At 44.3% G+C, this 23,816-nt stretch overlaps 2 protein-coding genes across 13 annotated transcripts in view; one reads left to right on the forward strand and one right to left on the reverse strand.

Annotated features, from left to right (window-relative positions):
- CLUAP1 (clusterin associated protein 1) overlaps positions 1–12,107 on the forward strand; it is a 43,449-nt gene extending 31,342 nt beyond the window's left edge. For 4 of the 6 annotated variants that reach the window (XM_045189807.3, XM_045189806.3, XM_024553292.4 and 1 more), the window contains 4 exons: positions 4,342–4,449; positions 6,362–6,417; positions 6,704–6,760; positions 9,813–12,107. In XM_045189807.3, the coding sequence (XP_045045742.2) occupies positions 4,342–4,449; positions 6,362–6,417; positions 6,704–6,760; positions 9,813–9,959 (368 nt within the window). In that variant the 3' untranslated portion in view covers positions 9,960–12,107. The remainder of the gene's footprint in view (positions 1–4,341; positions 4,450–6,361; positions 6,418–6,703; positions 6,761–9,812) is intronic. The other 2 variants (XM_024553293.4, XM_024553295.4) reach the window with 1 other exon arrangement.
- A 6,313-nt stretch (positions 12,108–18,420) lies between these two features.
- Positions 18,421–23,816, reverse strand: part of NLRC3 (NLR family CARD domain containing 3) — a 33,359-nt gene continuing 27,963 nt past the window's right edge. For 6 of the 7 annotated variants that reach the window (XM_071222122.1, XM_071222120.1, XM_024553435.3 and 3 more), the window contains 5 exons: positions 22,432–22,515; positions 21,959–22,042; positions 21,168–21,251; positions 20,659–20,742; positions 18,421–20,368 (listed from right to left, as the gene is read on the reverse strand). In XM_071222122.1, the coding sequence (XP_071078223.1) occupies positions 20,278–20,368; positions 20,659–20,742; positions 21,168–21,251; positions 21,959–22,042; positions 22,432–22,515 (427 nt within the window). In that variant the 3' untranslated portion in view covers positions 18,421–20,277. Of the gene's footprint in view, positions 20,369–20,658; positions 20,743–21,167; positions 21,252–21,958; positions 22,043–22,431; positions 22,516–23,816 lie in introns of those variants that run through there. The other variant, XR_011651484.1, reaches the window with a different exon arrangement.

Here is a 23,816-nt window from a genome sequence, read left to right on the forward strand (position 1 = left end):
GTGCGCTTCTCTACACCAGGCAATTTTTGGACACCAGCAAGGTGTCTAAGAATTCAGCTCAATTCTGATACTAGCTACCCAGAGATAGAACCAGATTCCAGAGGTAAAGAAAGGGCCTAGTCCCACCAGGTCACCCTCCACTTCAGATGCCACGTCGTTACTCGTGTTTCTGACTGGCTGTGAATCAGAGGTTCCTATACCCCCTCCATGGGTTTGATTAATTTGCTAGAAAGGCTCATGGGAAAACCTATTTACTCACTAAATTATCGATGCATTGCAAAGGACATTAAAAGGTATGAATCAACAGCCAATGAAGAGATACACGGGACAAAATCTTGAACAGGGGGTTCTGTCCTTTTTGACCTTGGGTGGCACATGGAAGCTCTCCAAAAAAGGCCAACAGGATATTCCTTTTGGGTTTTTAAGGAGGCTTTATTATGTAGTCACGATTGTCCAAATCATTGGTTGCTGGCAATTGATTCAACCTCAAGCCCCTCTTCCTTCCCCAGAAATCAGGACTAAAAGTTCCAATTCTCTAACCATATGGCAACCAGGGCCCACCCTGGGTGAGATCCAAAAGTCACCTCATTAACATAACAAGAGAGACCATTGTTGCTCCCATCATTTTAAAAAGTCCTTGGGGTTTGAGAGCTCTGCGCCAGAAACAGGGATGAAGACCAGATGGATATTTCTTGTTATAAATCACAGTGTCACAACAACCTGGCTGTGATGCTGTTTTTCTGGTGTAACGGAGAGCAGATGCTTATGCGTTTAACACATACAGGGTGGGGCAAAAGTGGGTTTACAGTTGTGAGTACTCAAAACAGAGTTTATTCTTGTGTTACTATGTATTATCATTTTCCATACGAACAGCCGTAAACCTGTTTCTGCCCCAGACTGTATTCACTGCATGGCTACTGTGTGTCAGGCCTTGCGCCAGCCCACAGTGATGGACGAGGCACTCGGGCAACTCCAAGTCTAGAACTGCACTGTCCTCTGCCCAGCCGTCAGCACGTGTGGTCCTGAGCACTTGAAGTGTGACCAGTCCGAACTGAGGTGTGCTGTTCGTGGAGAATATACACCAGATTTCGAAGACTTAGTATGAAAGAAAAGTAAAATTACTCATTAATAATTTTTTACATTGGTTACTTATTGAAGTGACATTTTAGATATACTGGATCGAATAAAACATTAAAATTACCTCACCAGTTTCTTTTTACTTCACTGTAGTTACTAGAAAGTTTAAAATTACATCTGTGGCTGGCATTATATTTCTGTTGGACAGTGCTGATCTAAAAGGAGAAACTTCAAAAGAAACTGCCTGAAGTTTAAGTGGGTATAAAGTGGTGTCTCATCGTGGTTTTGATGTGACTTTCACTTGATAGGTAATGACCTGGAACATCTTTTCATGTGCTTATTGGCCGCTTGAGTATCTTCTTTGGAGGGATATCCAAGTCCTTTGCATATTTTTTAAATTGGGTTGTCTTTTTATTATTGAGTTGTAGAAGTTCTTTATGTATTCTGGACACTAGAATAGATAAAGTATTTTATAAATGATTTAAGTGATTTGCAAATATTTTCTCATTCTTTAGGCTGTGTTTTCACGTTTTTGATGTTCTGTGCTGTACAAAGTTTTAATGACGTCCAATTTGTCCATTTTGTGGGGCTGCTTGTGTGTTAGTGTCATATCTAAGTAAGAAACCCCTGCCTCATTCAGGGTCGCCAAGACTGATTCTTGTGTCTTCTCCTAGGAGTTTAATAGTTTTAACTAGTAGATTTAGATTTCTGATCCATATTTTTTTTAAGCAGGAGAAAGAACTTTCATAATATGCCCAACTCCTGTACATAAGAATAAACCCAGGAGCACTGAGTAACTCCCCCAATGGCAGAAGCCATTACATTTAATACCACCTTCTTGTCTGTAGACAAGGTGATATTGGCATTAAGAGAGTCAGTTATGGAAAAGCACAGCAAACAAGATTTAGATTGTTAGGGAAATTTAAGTCCAAGCCTTCTCCACAGATACTGAAGGCAGGCCAGGTATAGTGAAAGAAATACCTTTACAAATGGAGATTTCCCTTACAAAAGTCAATGTCCTTTTACAAAGGGAAACTAAAAACTTGTTTTTCAGAGCTTCCTCCAGGTCTGCTTTTCTTAAAATTAACCAGCCAACCTAAAATAATCAATCCCAAAGTGACACATTTTGGGGTGGCAAACATTCTAAATCCATAAAAATGTAACATTTTAAAATAAAATATTAACAAATCTAGACATTATTTGCTACGAATTAAAATATAAATCTACTAACATTTGAAATGCACACATACGAACAGAATGAATGTAAGTAAATAGAGGTTTCTGATCCATATTGTTAATTTTGATTTATGGTGTGAGGTAAGGACCCGACTTCATTCTTTTGCATGTGGTTATCCAGTTTCCCCGGCACCATTTGTTGGAAAGACTGTTCTTTCCCTGTTGAATTTTACCAGCACCATTGTCTATTGTATGTAATTTTAGCATGTCACTGACAATTCCATGATTTTCAGTGTCAGCATGCATTTACCTATGGGATTGGCCAAAAAGTTTGGTTTTTTTTTTCCACAAGATAGCTCTAGTAGCTCTTAGCTGTCTTTAACTCCATTCAAAGCAATTTTGTTAGATTGTATTGTGACAACTGTTCTATCAGCGTGCATTTAAAAAAATATCAAAATTGGTGAATTTTTGTGTGGCCATTTTAATATTGAAGATGGAAGAAAAAACATTTTTGGTATATTATGCTTTATTATTTCAAGAAAGGTAAAAACTCAAATGCAAAAAAAGATTTGTGCAGTGTATGGAGAAGGTGCTGTGACTGATCGAATGTGTCAAAGTGGTTTGCGAAGTTTTGTACTGGAGATTTCTCACTGGTCGGTGTTTGGGTAGACCAGTTGAGGTTGATAGCATTCAAATCAAGACACTAATTGAGAAGAATCAACATTATACCATGCAGGAGATAGCCAACACACTCAGAATATCCAAATCAATAAAGTTATTGGTGAAAATGGAAAATGTGTCTTTTATTTTACAAAAAAACCCCACATGAACTTTTTGGCCAACACAATACTTAGTCCTCAGTGTATTGCTTTTGAGTTGTCAGAAGAAATCATGCTGAGCCTGAGATACCTGTATTAATGCAGTTTAAAAATTCACAATATCATTCAATTTATGTTGCATCTGTTACGGACTTAATGTCATAATTTTTCTGGGTGAAGTAAAAAGTGAGCTAAGCTAAACAGTGGTTTCATTTTATAGTCATTAATTTGTATTAATATTTAATCATATTCTCTGTAAGGGCTTTTGTAAGGTGGTAATTTTCAGATCGAATGTGTTGAAGTCTTGCAAGAGTCTGCTGTTGACACGCTCCGGCTCCCAGGTTTGCCCTCTGCTGTGGAGCACAGCTCTTCTTTCCGTGGCTAAAGAAGGCAGAAAACCTTCACTCAGTGCCCAGCCAGAGGCAGCCACCGTTTCATTACCCTCTTACATCAGGGCCTAAGCGAAGCCTCTCTGTAGATGACCACTTACTGTACTTCCAAACTGATTTAGAGTCAGCAATCAGCAGCAACTGCACACGCCTCCAGTTCAATCCTTAAAACCGATGTCCCTCCCCGGTGGCAGGCTAGGGAGGGACTGGGTGGTGAACACTTTTTCTCCCCACTGTGGAAATTCTCATTCCGTAAGTTTACGTTAGGAAATGTTCAGCCTGCACAAAACTCTGGAAGAGTATTTAAGAAGTGAATGTAAAAGGCCACAACACTGAGAGTGGCCTTTCTCTGTAACGGGATCGTCTCCAGGAAAGAGTATTACGAGCACCAGTTTCCCTGCCAGTCACCAGGTCACCGTCTGCCACATGCCAGCCCTGCTCAGGCCGTCGTTAGCCTGGTCCCCTTGTTGCCTCCAGTCTTGTTTGGGGGCAGTCTCTGACATCTTTGTTATCCTCAAGGAGCTTGAGTTCTGTAACACAGCCTAAGACTGAAAAGAGAGTTTTTCCCCCCTCCAACTGCCTTGACAACTGGCTATTCAATTGTTTAGTTTCACATAGTGGAATAGTGGTTCGTTCTAATATATCTGACCTACTTATTTCTAGCTTTGGAAAATTGTTTTAAAAAAAACCCCAGCCTATTGTCTGCATTAACTACAAGCAAATCCTGAGAGTCTCATAAAATCTAAGGCACCAAAAGAAAGGCTGAGACAAGCAGATGGCTTGCACAACAGCCTTACTGGACAGAGGCTGCTTCAGAAGTAGTGATGGATCTGCTCCCCCCATCCCCCCCTTTTTTTTTGGCTTACTTGTATTCCTCCCAGGTAATAATGACTCGGACATTGACATCCAGGATGATGATGAGTCCGACAGTGAACTGGAAGAGAGGCGGCCGTCCAAGCCGCGGACAGCCGTGGAGGTGCTCATGCAAGGTACGATGGCTTCTTCCGCTTGCCGTCTCCCCCCCGCCCCCCATGTCTGTCACAGAACACCATGGCCGGGATTGGGTCAGAGCTGCTCGGTGTGGAGGCCTGTGAGCACACTGTGAGTGGCCCTGCTCTGGGGTTTATCCTGCCCTGTTGTTCGTCAGGGTTCAGCTTTTACACTGCTCAGTGGTCACCTTTGCCACTAGTGCTGTTCCCTGTGGTTCCAAGAACGGCCGATTCTTACCTGTGGCTTGGTGTTTCTCGGAGTTCACAAGAGCACACTGCTTCTGCCATTGAGCTATATTCTGCCCTTTTTGTATCCAAAACTGCTGTCAGAGCAGTTACGTACTGTATGGTCAGAGAATTAATGTACAAAGGAGGGACTTACACAAGCACCTCTGCCTTTTAAAAATGTTCTAATTTTTACTTGCTCACTGCAACAGATCAGAGCAGTAAAATGTGTGGAGTAGATCTGGGTGGGGATTTGCTCATGTCCCGCTCCCCACCCTAGAGGGCTCATGGCCAATGGCCTAAGAGTGTGTCCTTCCAAATTGCTTTTACACACACACATACTCAAACATGGACACAAAGATCACCTGAAACGTTTTTTAACCTGAATGGGACCAGACTATGTGTCTGGTTCTGCAATCAGCTTTTTATTTTATTTTATTTTTATTTTTATTTTTAGAAAGGGAGAGAAACATCAATGTGTGGTTGCCTCTTGTGTGCCCCCTACTGGGGACCTGGCCTGCAGCTCAGGCATGTGCCCTGACTGGGAAATGAACCAGCGACCCTTTGGTTTGCAGGCTGGCACTCAATCCACTGGGCCACACCAGCCAGGGCCGCAATATGCTTTTAAAAAAAAAAATTAAATGTATTGCCCTGGCTGGTGTGACTCAATGGATTGAGTTTTTATATACATAAGTAGTAAAGCATCTTCTTTTGATCATTTTATATTAACTTTTGTTGCTAACTGCTTTCTCTTATTCTAGGCCCACCTATTTTTATTTATTACAGTCACCTTTTTAAAGGATAGTTAGATACTCTGGTTTTCTTTTTCTTTTATTTTTTAACAGCTTCATGACATCAATAGAGGTTAGAGGTTATGACTCCCATTCTACATATGGGAGCCAAGGCTCTAAAAAGGTATGTGGTTAGTTCGGAACCTAGTAAAGGCACCGGTGCTCCTAAATTCTCCTGCTGACCACCACTGCAGAAGGGAAACAACACAGGATATGCTTTTTATCTGACCCAAGGAAAAATTTTCATAAATAGATCTTGGCGGTCACATCCAAGCCTGTCCTGAGCTAGTTCCTCTCTGAGCTGAACCTCAATGCCTTTCTCCTAAGGCTTGGACCTCGCGACAGAGGTGTTCCTTTCTCAGCCTTCAGGTGTGAGAGCAGTTCTCTGTCTCCACGCCTGCTGAGTTTTTGCAGAAGTCACATCTGGACAACATTGACTTGCAAAGGAGGAATGGAGAATCACTCGGATAATGATGACGTTTCAAAGATGAACTAATTGTGATACTTAAATGTTTTTCTTTCTGAAACTCTGACATGGGTCCACAAAGGGAGAATATATTTCTTTTCTCAACCGATAGCATACCTGTCCCACTGTGTATACACACTAATAATGGGATTCAGTGGTTTTTCCCTAAAGCATTTGTAGGATGCACCCGTAGTTTTTCTGATCTGTGTTTCATGCTTACGTTTTACTGCCCTTCCCCCTTGTTTCACTGTGGAAATGCAAAAAGTCCATTACCATTTGTCAACAGTTCTGATTAGTTGGATGCTACTTGAGTAAATTTTTTATGATTCTTCTTTTTCCCAACTTTCTAAAGGAAAGCAAATATTGAATGCCAATTCATGTCTCATTGTACAAGGTTTTTGCAATTTCTTCATGTTTTTATTCTCCCCAGGAAGACCTAACAAAAGCATCGTGGGCACAATGCAAGGCGGAGACTCCGATGACGATGTGAGTCCTGACCAGCTTCCTTTAGCAGTTGGGTTCTTTCTGGTCCGGGGCTGGCCGCAGGGACTGGCCGCAGGGACTCGATCAGCCAGGAACGAAGCACATCTGAGCAGCTTAGTGTGAGGTGTGGCTTCTCTGCCAGGCTTGTTACTGGATTTGTGGCAGAGTTTGGCCTCCCACGGAGCTGGACTCTATTCTTTGCTTGTTGATGGCTCGTTTCTTTTCAAATGAACCTGCTTGCCCTACTTTTTTTTCCTTCTCATTTTCTGTCTACTCTCACTTTCCAAAGATGGAAGGACCACCAGCTCTGTTAGGTAAATGCAAGACCTACAGCTCCAAGAAGCAGGTTGGTTTTCTTTTTCACCTCATCCATTTGTGTGTGTGTGTCTGTGTGTGCGTGCTTGCTCAGGACCAGCAGAGAGCCTTCCCCAAGAGTGATGCTTCTGTCTCTGGGGCAAAAAGCCCAACAAAATGGGTCCAACAGCGAATGGTGAGATTGCCTAAAGGGGCTTATGCTAAGGAGGAGGAGTGAGGGCTGAGCCAAGAGACAAGAAATGTTGTGGTTGGGGAGTCATCTGGCCCTCACACCATAACCTAGAAAGGAAGGGATGCTGAGGGCCCGGGGTCAAGACTAGCCCCCTCTTCATCTCCATTCTGGGGAGGAAACACGAAAAGGAGGCTCTCCTGAGACCTGGGCCTCAGAGAGACTGGGCAGGGGGCTGCAGCACCTTGAACATTATTGAGTGGATAACTGACTGAGATGCAAACCTACAAACCAGAATGGGGAAACGGTGTCCCTGCTGGGGCCCAGCTGTTGGGGCTCTTCCACCCATCACTCTGGGCCTTCTTTGCTGCAGTCCCTGGCAATGCTGTGAGTCCCAAGAGGCAAAGAGTGACTAGACTAATCCCGGTCACAGACCTTCCCAACAAGTTGAATGCCACATGTGTCTAGAGGGTGGCCCTAGTGGCTGCACAGAGACCGAGTGTGGGCCTTACGTTCTTGTGCAAAAGGTCCGTTTATTTATGACCAGCAGTGTGTACTGTCACAGACATTCACAGGAGAGGGAGGTCATTCAGGTGTGCTGGGCAGGGTGCATGGAGACGATAGAACCTTAAACACACAGAAGGCGGTCTTTAGAAAAGCAGAGAAACCACCTCAGAAATTTTAACGAGGTAGGGGATGGATGGTTAAACAGCTTCTATCCATCTAGCTTACTCATCCAAGACAGAAATAAGGAAAGTCTGGTGTGGGAGCTGCCTGGAGACCCCTGGCTGACCTCTTTTCTCATGATTTGCTTGATCGCTTGTATAGCTTTGTACTTTTCAGAACAAAGGCACTATTGCAGCTTAAATGGGTTCTGCACCTGTTGTTGTGTGTTTATTTCAGGGAGGCTGTTTTCATGTACCACCCCACAGGCGTGAGAGTTCGTCCTTCTTGTATTCACTCAGTCACTGGACAGGTGGTTTTTGAGTGCCTGATATGTGCCAGGCACTATTATGGACTGTGGGGAATGCAGCCGTTAATAGAAACAAGGTCCCTAACTTTATTAAGCTTATGGTCCAGCAATAGTGAGGCAGGTCCATCGGGGCTCATAGTGGTAAGAAGAAAAATAAAGCAGGTTCTAGAACAGAGTGACAGGGATGAGGAATGTCTTTTGATTGGTCAGGGAAGATCTCTCTGATAAGGTGACATTTGGGCAGAGGCCTGAATGGAAGGAGGGACATGGTGCTAGGGAGAGGCATTCTAGTCACAGGAAATGTAGTTTCTGCATTCGAGGCTCAGAGGTGATGGTGTGACTGGAATGGAGTGGGTTGGGGGCAGGAGCAGCAGGAGAGGCAGCAGGGGCTGTACAGAGCTTTGCAGGATGTGACAAGGACTTGACATTTTCTCTGAGTACAATGGCAAGGTGCAGAATCCTGAGCCCAGGAGTGCCAAGAGCTGGCTCATATGTCAGAGAGCACAGAGAGGAGGCATTTGTCTAGTGCAGAGGTGATGGTGGTGGTAGCTTAGCCTTGGGTGGTAGCAGTGGCGGTATTGAGAAGTGGTCAGATTCTGAACATGTTTCAATGGTAAGAACCATCAGATTTTGTTGATTGGACACGGGGTGTTAAAGAAAATGAAGGATGCCTTGACTGGCATAATTGGCCAAAAGCAGTTTTCACCTCCTGAGCTGGGGTGGAACTGAGGAAGGGGCTTGGAGACCAGATTGAGAGTTTGGTTTTTGGGTATTCTTAGTGTGAGTTGCCCTGCTAGATGTCTACATGCTGGTGCTGAGTTGAAATTCAAGTCTGGAGTTCAAAGTCAGGTCTAGGTGGTCTTTAAGCATGAGGCTACATGCAATGCTTGGGGAGAGAGAGAAGAAAGAGAAGAGAGGAGACCCACGGCCCTGAGCTGACTCCACAGTGTGGAGGTCAGGGAGATGGACAGGGTTGGGCAAGTGAGGCAAGACACAGGAGTGAGATGGGGTGAGAACCCAAACAGAAGGGTGCTCTGGAGGACAGACGAGTGGATGCCAGGGAAAAAGGAGCCCGTAGGTCAAACAGGAGGACGGAGAATTACCCCATTGGAATTGAACGTGCTGAATGTGTCAATCTTGACAAGAGCAGTTTGGAGGGGTTGATGGGGTGAGAGCCTAACTAGAGGGTACCTAAGAGGTAGTGAGAGGGGACGAGTGGGGACAGTGAGCTCAAAATTCATTCAAGGAGTTTTGTTGTGAGGGGAATAGAAAACAGAGCAGAGCAGCTGGAGAGGAAGACAGGATTAAATTTTGAGAGGTTTTTTTTTTTAAGAAGGAAATTACATTGTGTATGCTAGTGGGAATAATTGAGATAGAATGACCAGCCGTCCTGGTTTACCTGGGATATAGAACTTGAAGTTTTAAAATCAGCTGAATTGGTCACCCTAGATCTAGATGATGGAGGAGAGTGCTCCTTAAATTTTGCTCCTTATGCTCATTTTCTGTGTGGCTTTCCATCCCCAATCTGTCAGAAGCAAAATAAGCTCTCCTTTCCTCACTCAAGTCCCCACTCTCCCAACTACCCACTGGTGGGTCTCTGGGCCCATGGGCAAAGCAGCATCCAGGGAGCCTTGGTGCAGGTCTGGTGGTCCTGAGACGTCAGTGGGAAGGCAGCCCCTGTGGCACCAACCTTAGACTGCATGTTGGTATTGGAGGGTCAGCAGTTAGGTGATATCATGAGCTCTGTATTCCAGCCAGCAACATCTAGATGTTGGCCCATTTTTATGTCACCACAGCCTGACTGCTTCTCTGCCGAGCTCTTCCTTCACGTGGGGATTTTGCCAGTTATTGAGCTAGTAAAAAAGTGAGGTAGGGTCTTGCTGATAAGGTGCCAGAAATGAGATGGGGCCCTCAATTGTATTTGTTGTCTTTTTCCTATAGGAAGACTCGGAGGACAGTGAAATTGACATGGAAGATGATGAAGAAGATGACGATTTGGAAGACGAGAGCATTGCTCTTTCCCCAGCTAAACCCAGTCGAAGGGTCCGGAAACCTGAGCCCTTGGAAGAGAGTGACAATGACTTCTGACCTTCTTACTGAGGGACCCATGCAGATTAAAACCCTCAGGTTGGTAGGTAAACAGCAACGTAGAAGGTTAGGAAGGAACCCTACTTTGTTCTCGAAGCCAGTGGGCTGATTGTTAATGAAGTACTACCTATTTGTGCTTTAGCCTCCTGTGTATAACCCCGTGAAGCTTAAACACGAACCGGAGCAAACCCCAAAGATGAGTTTTTTGCCTTATTTATCTCCTAAAACTTGGGAAATGCATGTGTTCTTAGTGAGTCACATCCACAGGACAAAAACTCAAGGAGAAATAAGTTTCTATGTCGGTGAGGCACACCTGGGGCTGGGCAGCGCACAGGGACTCATTTCAGGGATAGTGGCAGACTGTTAATCGCTTGTGCAATTTCGAGGCTGTTAATTTCAGCCTCTTATTTCATTTTACAGTCTTATTTTTTCCTTCTGCATGCTCACAATACCAAGCTTTAAATGTATTTTACTAAAATTTTCTGCATGGAAGTTAGCTAAATAAGATGAAAACCAAGTTTTCTTGATAATCAGGCAACAGAAATGCTCCCGGTTATAAAGTCTCCATTTTCTCTCAGGAGGCTAACATTCCTTCTTAGCAAAGCAAATTAAGGAAAAAGTGTTAGTACAGTTTGTGTTTCCAACTTAAAAAATAAACCAGAATTGAATTATGTGAGGAACACTAGAACTTCCCTACTGTAAAAAGAGAAGTGACAGGTGGCGCTGTGTTTTTTGTTTTTGTTTTTGTTTGTTTTCTGGAAAGCACAGAACAGTTTTTATTTGTTTTTCTTTTGTTTTTACATTTAAAAATATATATTATCTCTATTATATTTTTCAATTACCATTTAGTCCCCTTTTGCCCCTCCCCCCTCAGCAATCACCACACTTGTCCATGTCCACGTCCTTCACTTGTTTTTCAGTTAAAAAGTCAGAAGGCTTCTGAAGTGACTTTTCTTAATAAATGTATTTACTACCATATTTTTACATTATTAAATAAGTTTTACTTGAAAATATAATTATTTTGTTTATTTGCACCAATAACAAATACTCACTGGAGAAAAGTTCACAGGTTAATATGGTACATGTAAATTTTAGGAGACTATGTGACAGTTATGTCATATTTGCTTTTTTGTCTTATCCTTTCCTAAATGTTATATATGAGATTACCCCCTTTTTCAAACATTCAGCATTCAGTTAATCCCTCAGTAATTTAGAATATGCCATCTTTGAAACAGTAAGGTAAATGGGAAGTAGATGTGTTGGGAGCCATGATAATCATCTCAAATGCCATGGCTTCCTAAAGTGCAAAAGAGGAGGGACTTCCGGTCGACATGGAGGCGTAGGTAAACACGCTTCGCCTACTTGTGCAACCACAGAAAGAATTATAGTTAGACCTCAAAACAAATAACACCCAGAACCGTCAGAAAATTGAGCTGTATAGAAGTCCGACAACCAAGGATTTAAAGAAGCCGTGTTCATCCAGACAGGTAAGAGGGGCAGAGACGGAGATGGGCAGAGAGGCACGGAGACACAGTGTGGCATGGAGAGGCAGCGAGGTGCAAGGGGAAGTCTCACATTCATGTGTGATGGATTAAAATTGGGAGGGTTACCTTGGGAGCAAGAAATCCCAGCCACAGGCCAGACTGCACAGCCCAGGGTTCCAGGGCCAGGAAGGTAAATCCCCGTAACTTCTGGCTATTAGTCTGTTGAGGCCCTCTGAGCGGAGTCTCCTGAAAATCTCGCAGTTTCTTCCGTCACCCAAACCCCCACTGGGCATTAGCATGGGAGTCCAACCCCAAGCTACAGATAAAATGTACAGAGAGAGAACAACTCTAATGGGTGATTCATTCTTTCACCTGCTTCTTGGTCATCTTTGATCCCTCAGTTAATTGACTCTGTGCAGTCTCACCATTGTGTGGCACTTCCTTACCTCAGTAACTTCTGTCAGCAAAGGAGCTGCAAGTACTTGTTCACAGTTATAATGTATTTTCGTAACTGTGATGGATCCAGGAGTCATATTTACAAGTGCCTTATGGCCAGGTGTCATTTGGTTTTAGCCAAGCAGCAGAGCACGGACTCAGGCTCCAAAGAAGACTGAGTGATTAGGTCCATAGAAAGTTAGAGTTTAGGTCATTGCTGAGGTTTTTTGTTTATTGTTGTTTTTACTGTGTAACTAAAGGATCTCTTAAAATGCTTTAAAATATGTGTATTGACAGAAAACATAAAGAAATTTTTAAGTCCTCAATTTTTATTGGTGGTAGCCATGAAGAACAAAGTCCACAAACTTCCAATTGGAAATCTGGAGAACTGTTTCCCTTTTAGGAAGAAGGAATAAATGTGAGATGTGTTTCATTAGCATTTTAAACTATAGTATCAATATCAAACAAATGTCTTAAGACACAGGTGGCAAACACAAGGCCCGAGGGCCAAATCCAGCCCTCTACCTCCTTTTATCTGGCCCAGCACCTTGTTTCTACCCAGCGGCAGCGCTGAGCTCTCAATTAACCGTTAAGGAGCAGTTACATTTGTACAGTCCTAAAATCACATTTGACCCTTTGAAGGCAACTGCAAGGCTGATGTGGCCCCCGGTGAAAATGAGTTTGGCACCCCTGTCTTAAGGGAAGATGTATCCCTTTAGGTTAGCAATATACTACATAAATATCACAGCTGTTAGATTGGTTCAGGGGAACTCTTGGGTGCTAGAATCCAGGACTGGCTGAACTGGAAGAGAACTAAAAGGTTCTACCTCCTACTCAGAACAGAAGTCCTTTCAATAGGGATGTGACTGGAGGTGTATCATTAGAGAAAAATGGAACCGATGGCATAACCAGTGTGTCTGGGAGAGATAGGATTCAGATTTTACACTTCTCTTGGACAGTTTGGAAAGGAATCAAGCATAGTGCCATAGAAAATTAAGTAAATTTTTAAAATAATACAACTTAATTCTTTTTAAAAAATTGATTTTAGAGAGAAGGAGGGAGAGGGAGAGATGGAGAAACATCGATTTGTGGTTCCACTTATTTATGCACTCATTGGTTGATTTTTGTATGTGCCCTGACCGGGGATCAAACCCACAACCTTGGTGAATTGGGATGGTGTTCCAACTAACTGAGCTACCCGGTCAGGACCACAACTGTTAATTCTAGAAAGAACAATTATATAGGGAGAAAGTGATCCATACTAATAAAGTCATAAGATAAACACTAAATAATGATTCAACCCAAAATCATACTGTAACTATGTTGGAAGGAGGAAGACACAAAAAGTGGGGACATAAAGTGATACACACACACACCCCCAGTGCCACTTATTTCTCCTAATATTTTTAAAATAGAAAGTCAATAGTTACTCTCTAAAATGATACAGCAATTAATAGTGTATGTAGGGTACTTAGTTTTGGGAGTAGTGGTATTCAGAAAGGGGAGGAACAGGAAGGACAGAAAACTACTGTGTTCCATTATTAAGAATAGTGATATTCTTTGGCTTTTTAAACTGTGTATAGTACTGTCTGTTACTTTGATGAAAACAAACTTTTAAAAAGATAAATATACAGTCTGGAAAAGGGTAAGGGCTGGAATTTTAGGTTTGAGAATCATTTGCATATAAGATTCCTCAGGGGAGAATGCGCGGGATAAGAGGAGAGCTAAGGGTGGACGTCTGAGAAACAGATGTGTCTAAGAGGAAACATCCACAAGGAACCAGAAAAAGAACCTGGGGAAGTATTTTCTAAAGTGACTGTATTTTACTTTAATAATTAGGAAAAATGCATTTAATTTCTCAAAGAGTGTTGAAGAAGAGTGGCAAGGAGAAGGTAGGATTGGAAGGTTGTAATGTTACAGAAACCAAAGCAAGGGAGAATTTCCAAAGGAAGGAAAAGTGAGCAAGTGCTAGATCCTTGTGAATGAGGTTGGGTAAGAGAAAGCATGGATGTTGACATTTAGGGTATCAGGGACTTTAGCCAGGAAAAGTGAGATAACACGTGATGAGTTGAAGAAAGGTTGGAATTTGAAGCCAAAATGGTGAGTATTGATGACTGTTCAGAAAGGGCACGGTCACAAGTGAAAAGAGAGGACAGAGCTGTCCCTGGCCAATGTGGCCTGGTTGGTTGGAGCATTGTCCTGTACCCAGGGGTTTGCAGTTTGATTTCTGGTTAGGGCCTGTGCCTGGGCTGCAGGTTTGATCCCCAGTCTGGATGCGGAAGTATGAGGCCCCCTGTCTGGACAGCTGCGATCCCCACTCCAAGCACTGATCCCCAGTCAGGGCGCATGTGGGAGACGGCCGACCCGTGCTGCTCGCTTGCACTGATACTTCTCTGTCTCTTCTCTCCCTTCCTCTCTCTCTCAAAGCAATGGAAAAAAGTGTCCTCAGGCGAGGATAAAAAAAAGGACAAAGCTGGTGGAGAAAAGCGTGTTCAAAGAACATTTTGGAGGACCAGAGGGCTTTTGATTTTATGTATGTATGTGAGGGAAACATGTTTTTTTGCTGAGAGGAACCAGCTCATGGAATGGGAGGTGGTCGAATCAGAGAGATCGATGAAACAAAGCCTGTATTAGGAGCCATTCTGCCCAAATCCATACTTTACATTGAAAACATACATACCAGACAACCAGTTTGGTAGAAGCTACTTTTTGAGGTAAGGAAAAGGTTGATTTCACCATTTTTTACACCTGGATTTCTTTAGTGTTTATTGTCGGTTGGCCCAAAACAGTTTTCTTGACTTGGGCTTGAGGTAGACCCAGCATACTGAGGCATTTCCTCAGAAGATGGCCAAAGTAACCCTAGAGTGAAGGATGTCTTATCCTGGCTAACAAAGCTTAAAAGCAAGTTTTGAAAGGATCCACATGTTTCTAGTAATTGTGTCCCAGAATAAGCTTGAGTATTTTAAGGAATATAAAAGAGTGTCCAGCCCTTGCTGGTAGAGCTCAGTGGGTTGGGGGTCATCCTGTGAAGCAGGAGGTCACCGGTTTGATTCCGGTCAGGGCATATGCCTGGGTTGTGAGCCAGGGCCCTGGATGAAGGTGCACGAGAGACAAGAGAGTGACGTTTCTCTCACATATCAGTGTTTCTCTTCCTCTCTTTCTTCATCCCTTCCCCTCTCTCTAAACATGAATACATAAAATATTTTTTAAAATAGCATCCAGAAAGATAAAATACCCAATGTCTGGTGTCCAATAAAAAATACCAGGCACAAAGACACTTCAGCTCCAAAGGTCACCCAAATATCCTCAGAAGAGCACCCCAAGGAGAAACAAGCTTGACCACTCTTCTGAGTCAGCCGTGAGGGAGATAGAAGACAACAATAGACAAACGTTTGTTGTGGACGTACGGCGAACAAGCAACAGATCAAAGAAGCTGTGAAGAAGCCCTATGACATCGATGTGGCCAAGGTCAACACCTGATTGGGTCTCACAGAGAGAAAGTGCATGTTAGACCGGCCCCCAGCTATGTTGCTTTGGGTATTGCCAACAAAGTGGAGATAATCTAAATAGAGTCCAGCTGGCTAATCCTAAATATAAAAATATTTCACTGTAAAAAATATTACCAAGCATAATAAGAAAAATCAATACACAGGCCAAGAAATGACCCAGAAATCATAGGTGATCAAATTAGAAAAGGACATCTCTAAACAGTTATAACTATATTCTATATAGTTAGATGGTAGAGGAAAGCATGAGCATGTTAAGGAGAGGTATGGAAGATACAAAGAAAGCCTCAAAACTTCTAGAGAATGAAAAAATGAGATCAAACCATACAAACTAGGATTAAGAGCATATCAGACTGCAGAAGAATATGTTACTGATCCTGAAGACGTAGCAAGAGAAACTCTGAAGTGAACAATGAGACACTTCGGTCATGATGGCAGCATAGGTAAACAGGGCCTCGCACAGTCACATCAAAATTACGACTAAATTATACAACCACCACCACTCAGAACCATCAGAAATCGAGTTGAATGGAAGTCTGACAACTATGAAATTAAAGAAACCACATCCATCTAGAATGAAGAAGGGGCAGAGATGTGGAACAGGCTGGTCTCACATGTGGCAGGTAAAAATTCGGGAGGGATATCTCAGAAGTGAGGAGTCCCAGCCGCACACCAGGCCCCCCCAGCCCAGGATTCTAGTGCCAGACAGATAAACCCCAATCTGGCTTCTGGCTGCAGAACCAGCAGGGACTGAGTCAATGGAAGAAACTTCTGGAGTCTCAGGCAGTTGCTATTAAAGAACCCACACACGGACTTAATCAGACTCACTCTCTCTGAGTTTCAGCACCAGGGTAGCAGCTTGCAAGACACCAGTGGCTACAGGGAGAAAGTGAAGTGTCTGCAATCAAGAGAAGAGCTGGTAGACAGCCTTCTCCCAGACAGAAAGGTGGGCCATTGTCTCTTCTTTGAACCCTCCCACTAGAGAGTCGAAGAGCTGGTAGGCTGGTGCCGTATCTGAGACTCCATCAACCTGGCTAATACTGTTGGTCCCTGCCCTGTAGATTCCCCAGGATCTCCATCCCTCCTGACTTGGGCCCACCCAAGCTGCTTTTCCATATGAATGGCTGGTCTGGGACCATGCTTCACAACTTCCTAAATCCTCTGAAACAAGCAAAGCCAGCCTGAGTGAGCTCCCAGCCCACATACGTATTGCTAAGAGGCCATAGGCCTGGCACTAGCAGCAACCAGCCTAGATTCATAGCTTGGCTCCTCCTGGGAATCTCCAAGCCCAGTACCAGTAGCAGCCATCTCAGATTGCTTTATAGCTTAGGCAGGGTGGCCCCAGGCAAAAACACAGGTGGGGCTGACCTTGGCCTGTACCACCTGGGAAACCCAAGAGCCTGCACACCCAGTGGACAGCTACAGACCACGTAAGGGCACCACAACCCTGCCCTTGCACAGCTCATCCTCGACAGAGGGTGGAGGTTGGTGGTCAGTGGTCACAGCCAGTCCTTGCAACTGACTGTCCTGGGTAAGTCCCTCCCATTGACTTGCCCACAGTAATCAAGCTTCAGCTACAAGAGGAGGGTGTACTCAGCTCACAAGAAGGATATACCTCGAGTACCCAGCTTGGGTGATGGGGGAGGCTGTGCCACCAGACCCTATAGGACACCTACTACATTAGGCCACACTACCAAGACAGGAAGTCATAGCAGCTCCCCTAATACATAGAAATAAACACAAGGAAGCTGCCAGAAAGAGGAGACAAAGAAACATGGCCCAAATGAAAGAACAGATTAAAACTAGAAAAAAACTAAACAAAATGGAGATAAGCAATCTATCAGATGCAGAGTTCAAAACACTGATTATAAGGATGCTCAACAACTTAGGACCTCAGCAGCGTAAAAAAGATCAGAAATGAAGGATACACTAATTGAAATAAGGAACAATTTACAGGGAAACAACAGTAGAGTGTATGAAGCCGAGAATCAAATCAATGATTTGGAACATAAGGAAGCAAAAAACAACCACTCAGAACAACAAGAAGAAAAAAGAATCCAAAATAATGCAGATAGTGTAAGCAGCCTCTGGGACGATCAAGGGTTCCTGCATTTGCATCATAGGGGTGCCAGAAGGAGAAGAGAAAGAGCAAGAAATTGAAACTCTAATTGAAAAATTATAAAAGAAAACTTCCCTAATTTGGTGAAGGAAATAGACATGCAAATCAAGGAAGTACAGAGAGTCCCAGGCAAGATGGGTGCAAAAAGGCCCACCCCAAGACCCATTAAACCCTTAGCATCATCAAGACACCTGCTAAAGGTTAAACATAAGAGAGAATCTTAAAAGCTGCCAACCTGAGAAAAGCAGTTAGTTACCTACAGGGAAATTCCCATAAAACTGTCAGTTAATTTCTCAAAAGAAACTTTGCAGGCCAGAAGGGACTGGCAAGAAATATTCAAAGTCATGAAAAGCAGGGACCTACAGCCAAGATTGCTCTACCCGCAAAGATATTTAGAATCGAAGGGCAGATGAAGATCTTCCCAGACAAGAAAAAACTAAAGGAGTTCATCATCACCAAACCATTATTATATGAAGTGTTAAAGGGAATTATTTAAGAAAAGGAAGATAAAACTCTGAACAATTAAATGTCAATAAATATGAATCTATCAACAATTGAATCTGAAACACAAATTAAGCAAACAAGTAGAACAGAGAATCATGGATACAGAGAGTGTTTTGATGGTTGCCAGGTGAGGAGGTGTGGCGGAATGGGTGAGAGGTCAGGGGGTTAACAAGTACAAATAGGTAGTCACAGAATAGCCACGGGGATGTAAAGTAGAGTATAGGGAATGGAGTAGCCAAAGAACTTATACTCATGACCCACAGACATGAACAATGGTGTGGGGATTGCCTGAGGGAGTAGTGGGTTGTGTGTGGAGGGTTGGAAAGGGGGAAAAATTGTGACAACTGTAATACCATAATCAATAAAATGTAATTTTAAAAAAGAAAAAACAAGACAAATCCCACTGTGCTGGTTTATCAATTTATTACCTCAGCTCCAAATTCACCTTTCAGCCTGTTCTGTTTTAGAGGTGTTATTTTGTAACATCTCTCCTTTGGCAGCTAGCAAGATGTTAATTAAGCTTTGTCAGTAGAGGGTGCTTGAGAGACCTTGGAGAAAGTAGGGGCTTTCCTTCCAATTCTAGGGTGGCTTGCTCTCACAGTCCCTGAAGAGCATACTTTTTCTCCACTCCTTTGGCCCCTGAGGTTTCTCCTGTGCTAGGTTCCTAGATGGCACAGCTTTCTTCAACATCCAGCTACTGCACCTCTTGTTTTGTTGAGTCCTCAATTCAGCCACAAACAGTGCAAACCAGAAGACAGTATATAGCAATATTTTGAAAGCACTGAAAGAAGAAACTGGCAATACCCAGCAAAAATACCTTTTAAAAATGGTAATACAATAAATACTACACATGCCTCATGTTCAAACGTTCCCAATTTCCAAAAAAATATTCTTTATGGTTGATTTTTTTCTTCCAGTCTAGAATCCAATCAAAGACCTTGCATTAAGTTCTTAGGTCTCTTTAATCTCCTTCAATTTAAAACAGTCCCCAGCCTTTTTATTTTGGATGACATTGACATTTTGGAAGGTCAGGCTAGTTTTTTTTGCAGAATGGTCCTCAATTCTGATTTTGTCAGAGAGTGTTTTCATCATTAGATTCAGGTACACGTTTTTGGCAGGAACACTACATCAGCAACCTGTCCTCCTAAGTGCATCACATCAGGGCCCCTGATGTCCATCTATCCCAGTTTTGGTGGCATTAAGTTTAATTACTTGGTTAAAGCTCCATTTGTAAAATTTCTGTAAGGTGCCTTTTAAATACCCACTGTGGGGTGATATTTTGAGACTATGCAGGTATCTTCTTCCTCAGTTGGCTTTCAACCATGGTTTTAGTATCCGTTGTTGATTCTTGCCTTGAATACTCATTTTTAAAGAAACATTTGGAACAACAATGCTTCCTGTTCAAATTTTAAAATAATTACCTTATAATCTTTATAAACATTTTTCCTTTTTTTTTAGTTGATGAAACTGTAGTTTCCATTCGGGATCTTTCCCTTTCCAACACAGGCATCGGAGAGAGTTTCTGCCACACGGCAGTTCAGCTTGCCGCACAGTGAAGCTGGAGCGGAGTAGTGGTTTGGAAGCCCAGTGTAGAATAACGTTATTAAGGCATCAACATTTCACATGCTATTGAACCAGTGTGCCAGACTCCATGCCTGTGAGAGATTTTGTAATGGATAAAAAATGGCAGAATCCTTGGGAAAGTTGATTTTTTCTCTCTGTCTCCAGAATTCTGATTAAAGCTTTTATTTCTCTTCAAAATATTCCCGTATTTTTCCATATATTTCTAAGGATCATACTCCTAAAATTTTCTTCTTAAGAAAACAGAGGTCCTCTCTGTTACCAGTGCCAATGGGTGGGAATATAGCAACTCACTTCAGAGGGAGGGAGATGATTTTAACCAGGTGAGTGAGAAAAGGCAGTAACAATTAAAAAGCTGGGGGCACATGGAGACCTCAAGGTATGAATAAGCTCAGACCAGCTTCTTCCCTTTAAGCTGAGCTTTAAGGTGTAAGTCCTGGGTCCCTTGGCAGAAGACCCTTTCCTCTGTGTGCCATGCCAGAGCGTCCGTCACACTCCTGCCTAGACTGACCCTGGACCAGGAGAGGTAGGTGCTCGTGACCTCCTCTGGCAGCATCTTTCCTGCCTCTTTGTAGGGGACCAGCTTGCGTGTGGATCAGTGTCATTCCCAGACCACAGGGAATCACCCTGGAAAATGGTCATTTGTTTGAAGGCTTCCACCTGCCTGGTCCACCAGGAACTTGCTTTGCTCACATTTCAACAGTGCACAAGGGAGCATTTGTCTTGATAGTCTCTGAGATCATCCTGGCACCAGATTCCCCAATGCGATTTCCCTGGAGACTAGATGAGAAGGGTTAGGACAAATTGAAAAACTGGCTAAAGGATAGTAACGAGCAGATGGTCACTACATAAAATGCAGACCTCTGGGTGACAACCTTTGTGCTTCCAGGATCCCTCCCATGGACAAGGCTCTGAGTGGCTTTCTCTTATACTGAGTTTTACCCCAGAGTTGCTGAGGGGCCTGGGAGTTAGCTGGCTTTGAGCATCAGACAGAAGGCAGGGTCTGACCTATGATTCTAAGGGTGAGCAAGAGTGGCCCGACAGGTCAGAGGCTGCCAGGCCCCACTCACTTGATATGCTGGATCCCGTGGTTTCCCGACAGTGCAGTGGCGATGCAGATCACCCCATCCATCCCCAAGGAATTCTCTTGAAGACTAGGCAAAGAAAAGATGGAGACACCACAGTGAGCTATTCAGGACAGAAGAACACACCCCAGGAAGCAGCACTGCATTTCTTGGGGGGCCATTCTGGAGCTGATTTGTCCCCAGGTACCATACCAATGTCAAGGTGGCATTTAACCCTGAGACCAGCATCTCTAAGGAGCCACTTTTCCCATCCGAGTGCCTTGGAGGATGTAAGACCAAAAATGCAGATGTTAAGTGATTTACCTTTGACTTAAGCTAGGCAGAATGAACAAACCCATCCACAATATAGACTATAATGACCAGAACAGTCTCAACTATTTCTGTTCAGAAGGCAGCAGCTATGGAGAAAATCAAAAGCATCTTATCCCGTGGGGAAGGTTCCAGCAGAAACATCGTCTGCCCTGGGGTGCAGATAGGGCTCTACAACCACTCACTTGAGTCTTCGGAGGCTTGAGTTGACCTTCAGAGCATTTGCCAGGGCTTTGGCTCCAGCCACCCCAATGGCATTTCCTCTTAAGCTGTAAGACAAGACAGGAAATGTAAGGCACAGTGATGGCTGAGAGCCTTCCGAAATGATACCTTTGCAGATGAATGTGGGCTACTGGTTAGAGGCAGCATGGACTCAGCAACCAAGCGGGATTAGGTTGCTCCTTCCTTACTCCCAGGCACAGAGTGGAGTTCGGCTCTGGGGAGCAGCAGGGCACACAGGAGGGGGTAGGCCGGCCCAACCTGGGTAGTTTGTCAGAGACTTCATTCATTCTCCTTTTCCAATCTGAAGACAGAAGTGGGCTGAGACAGGAGAGGCAACATTCCGTCCAGCAGTCCCTGTGTGCTCAGCATCACAGAAATGCAGGAGCAGGGATGACATGGACGGGTCTGAAAGCCCCGCAGAGCTTGAGGCCCCAAACTTCTGGGTCTTAAAGACCGAGATCAGTGGTCACAGACCACCCCAAGGAGCCCTTACACAGGGCTTCGGGACAAGTTCAGCCTGGACAAGACCCAGAAGAGCAGGTACTCAAGGAAAGGAGGGCCAACAATAGTGATTCCCAGGGAAAAGGGGTGAAGTAGGAATGGGGAAGCTGGGGCATGCTTGATCTAAGTGAAGGTATTTCAATGATTTGTGAGTTTTGTGTAAATTGACCTCTCGCTTCTGTATCTATTCATCTTGAATCAACAGCTTGGCTTCTTTAGGCAGGAAACTGTAGCTGGAGGCTGAAATACTTACTCAAGAATCTCCAAGGTTCTATTCACAGCTAGGGCCTCCCCCAGTGCCTGGGCCCCCGGCGCACCAATGGAAGCCACCTGGAGACTGTAAGAGGAAATGCTGTCAACGTGCACAGGCCAGACAGGCCAGGCCTCTCCCGCCCTCATACCTGCCCTGGGCCCAGCTTCCATTCATAGAGGATGCTGCATCTTCTACCTACACTGTCCACTGCCTAGGACATGTCTAGCTACTACGGATATAGGAAGTACAGGTAGTCTCCTGGAGAGTTTGGAGGGGAACACTTCTTGTATCCCTAAATCTTACTTGTTAGAACTGCAGGAGCAGGGATGATCTGGACATCCCTTTTTCTGCCTGGTTGCTAATAGTAGGAAAATCAAACGCACTTTCCTTGACTGGGAAACAATAATGGATTTTCCGTATGAAAGGATGGTGGAGGGCTGGCTTCCTGGGCTGCCGTGCATGTCAGAACTTACTAGAGAGCAGTGAGGACTGTGTTTGCCTTCAGTGCACTGGCCACTGCACAGGCGCCTTCATCCCCAATGGCATTCTCCTGTAAACTGAACACAGAGAGTGACGCCCGGCCTCACAGGGCACAGGGCCAGCTCTGTAGCATGACATGCCAAGCTTGGACCTTCTGTTTAATTCAGACCACACCCACCATGGACTATACACACCGGGTCACCCTGTGTGGCCACTGCAGCCCCGTGGCCTCCTAATTAACATGCAGAAGGGTCTGGGATCTGCAAAAGTCTGGACTAACAGAGGCAAACGAGAAAAAGGAACACGTGGAAGTACTGTCAACAAGGGCTTGGGGCAAAAAGGGTGTGCTTTCCAAAGACAGCTAGGAAACTAAAAGCCCTCTATCCCTGGGCTACTCTAACTAGTTGGCGCTAATAATTTAACGGACATTCGAGTGTGTATTGGGTACTAGCAAGGCCAATTCTGCCTTCATGGAACTCAAGTGGGGAGACGTAATTAAATGAGCTGTCACTATAGGCCAAGTAACGGTTTCAGTGTGGTCCCAGAAGCTGCCCAGAGAAATAGGTCTAAACCAAAACCTGAAGAATAAGAGACAGGGGAGGCGGACTGGCACATCTAGGGAGCCCGAAGACATTGAGTCAAGTCTCTGGAGTGTGATGGGAAGCTGAGGAGGGATAAAGGAAGCAGATGTTTGGGCCCCCTAGAAGCCACGCTGAAGGTCGGACTTCACTTGGCAGGCACTGGGCAACCGTTGAAACATCTCACCAGATTGGTGTTTGGGAGAGATCTTGGCCTGCAGAGGGTGGGCTGGAGGTGGAGGCTGCTGCAGGGATGCAGGTGGGTGATGCTGGTGGCCTGGTGGCCTGGACAGTGGCTATGGGGGCGGGACATTGGGAGGAGAAGCAACAGGACTTGGGAATGAAAAGAGTGAAGACGATGTTTCTACTTTTCACAGTTGGGTGGCTGGTTCTGTTCATATAATGGGGAGCCAAGAGCAGGCTGTGGGGGAGATCGTTTGGGCAATTTGAAGTACTGGAGAGGCTCCCAAGGGGAGGTATGGACTGGGAGGTATAGGTCTGGAGCTCAGGAAGGAGGTCTGAGATATAGATGTGGGGCCATCAGGACTTTAAAGCCCGTGAGAGCTGCCGGAAGAGATGGCATTCAAGGGAAGATGGCCTGGGACAGAACCCCGAGGAACACCAGTATTTCAGAATCAAACGGAACTAGCCAGAGACAGGATATCCTGGAAGCTGAGAGAAGTAGCGTCAAAAGCAGATAAGACTCAAAAGGTTAAACAGAGTTACCATTTGAATGGGCGATTCCATTCCCAGCTGTACACACAGAACTGAAAGCATAGGTCCACACAGAAACTTGTACA

The sequence above is a fragment of the Desmodus rotundus genome, chromosome 1, assembly GCF_022682495.2.
Source record: "Desmodus rotundus isolate HL8 chromosome 1, HLdesRot8A.1, whole genome shotgun sequence".
Taxonomy (NCBI): domain Eukaryota; kingdom Metazoa; phylum Chordata; class Mammalia; order Chiroptera; family Phyllostomidae; genus Desmodus; species Desmodus rotundus.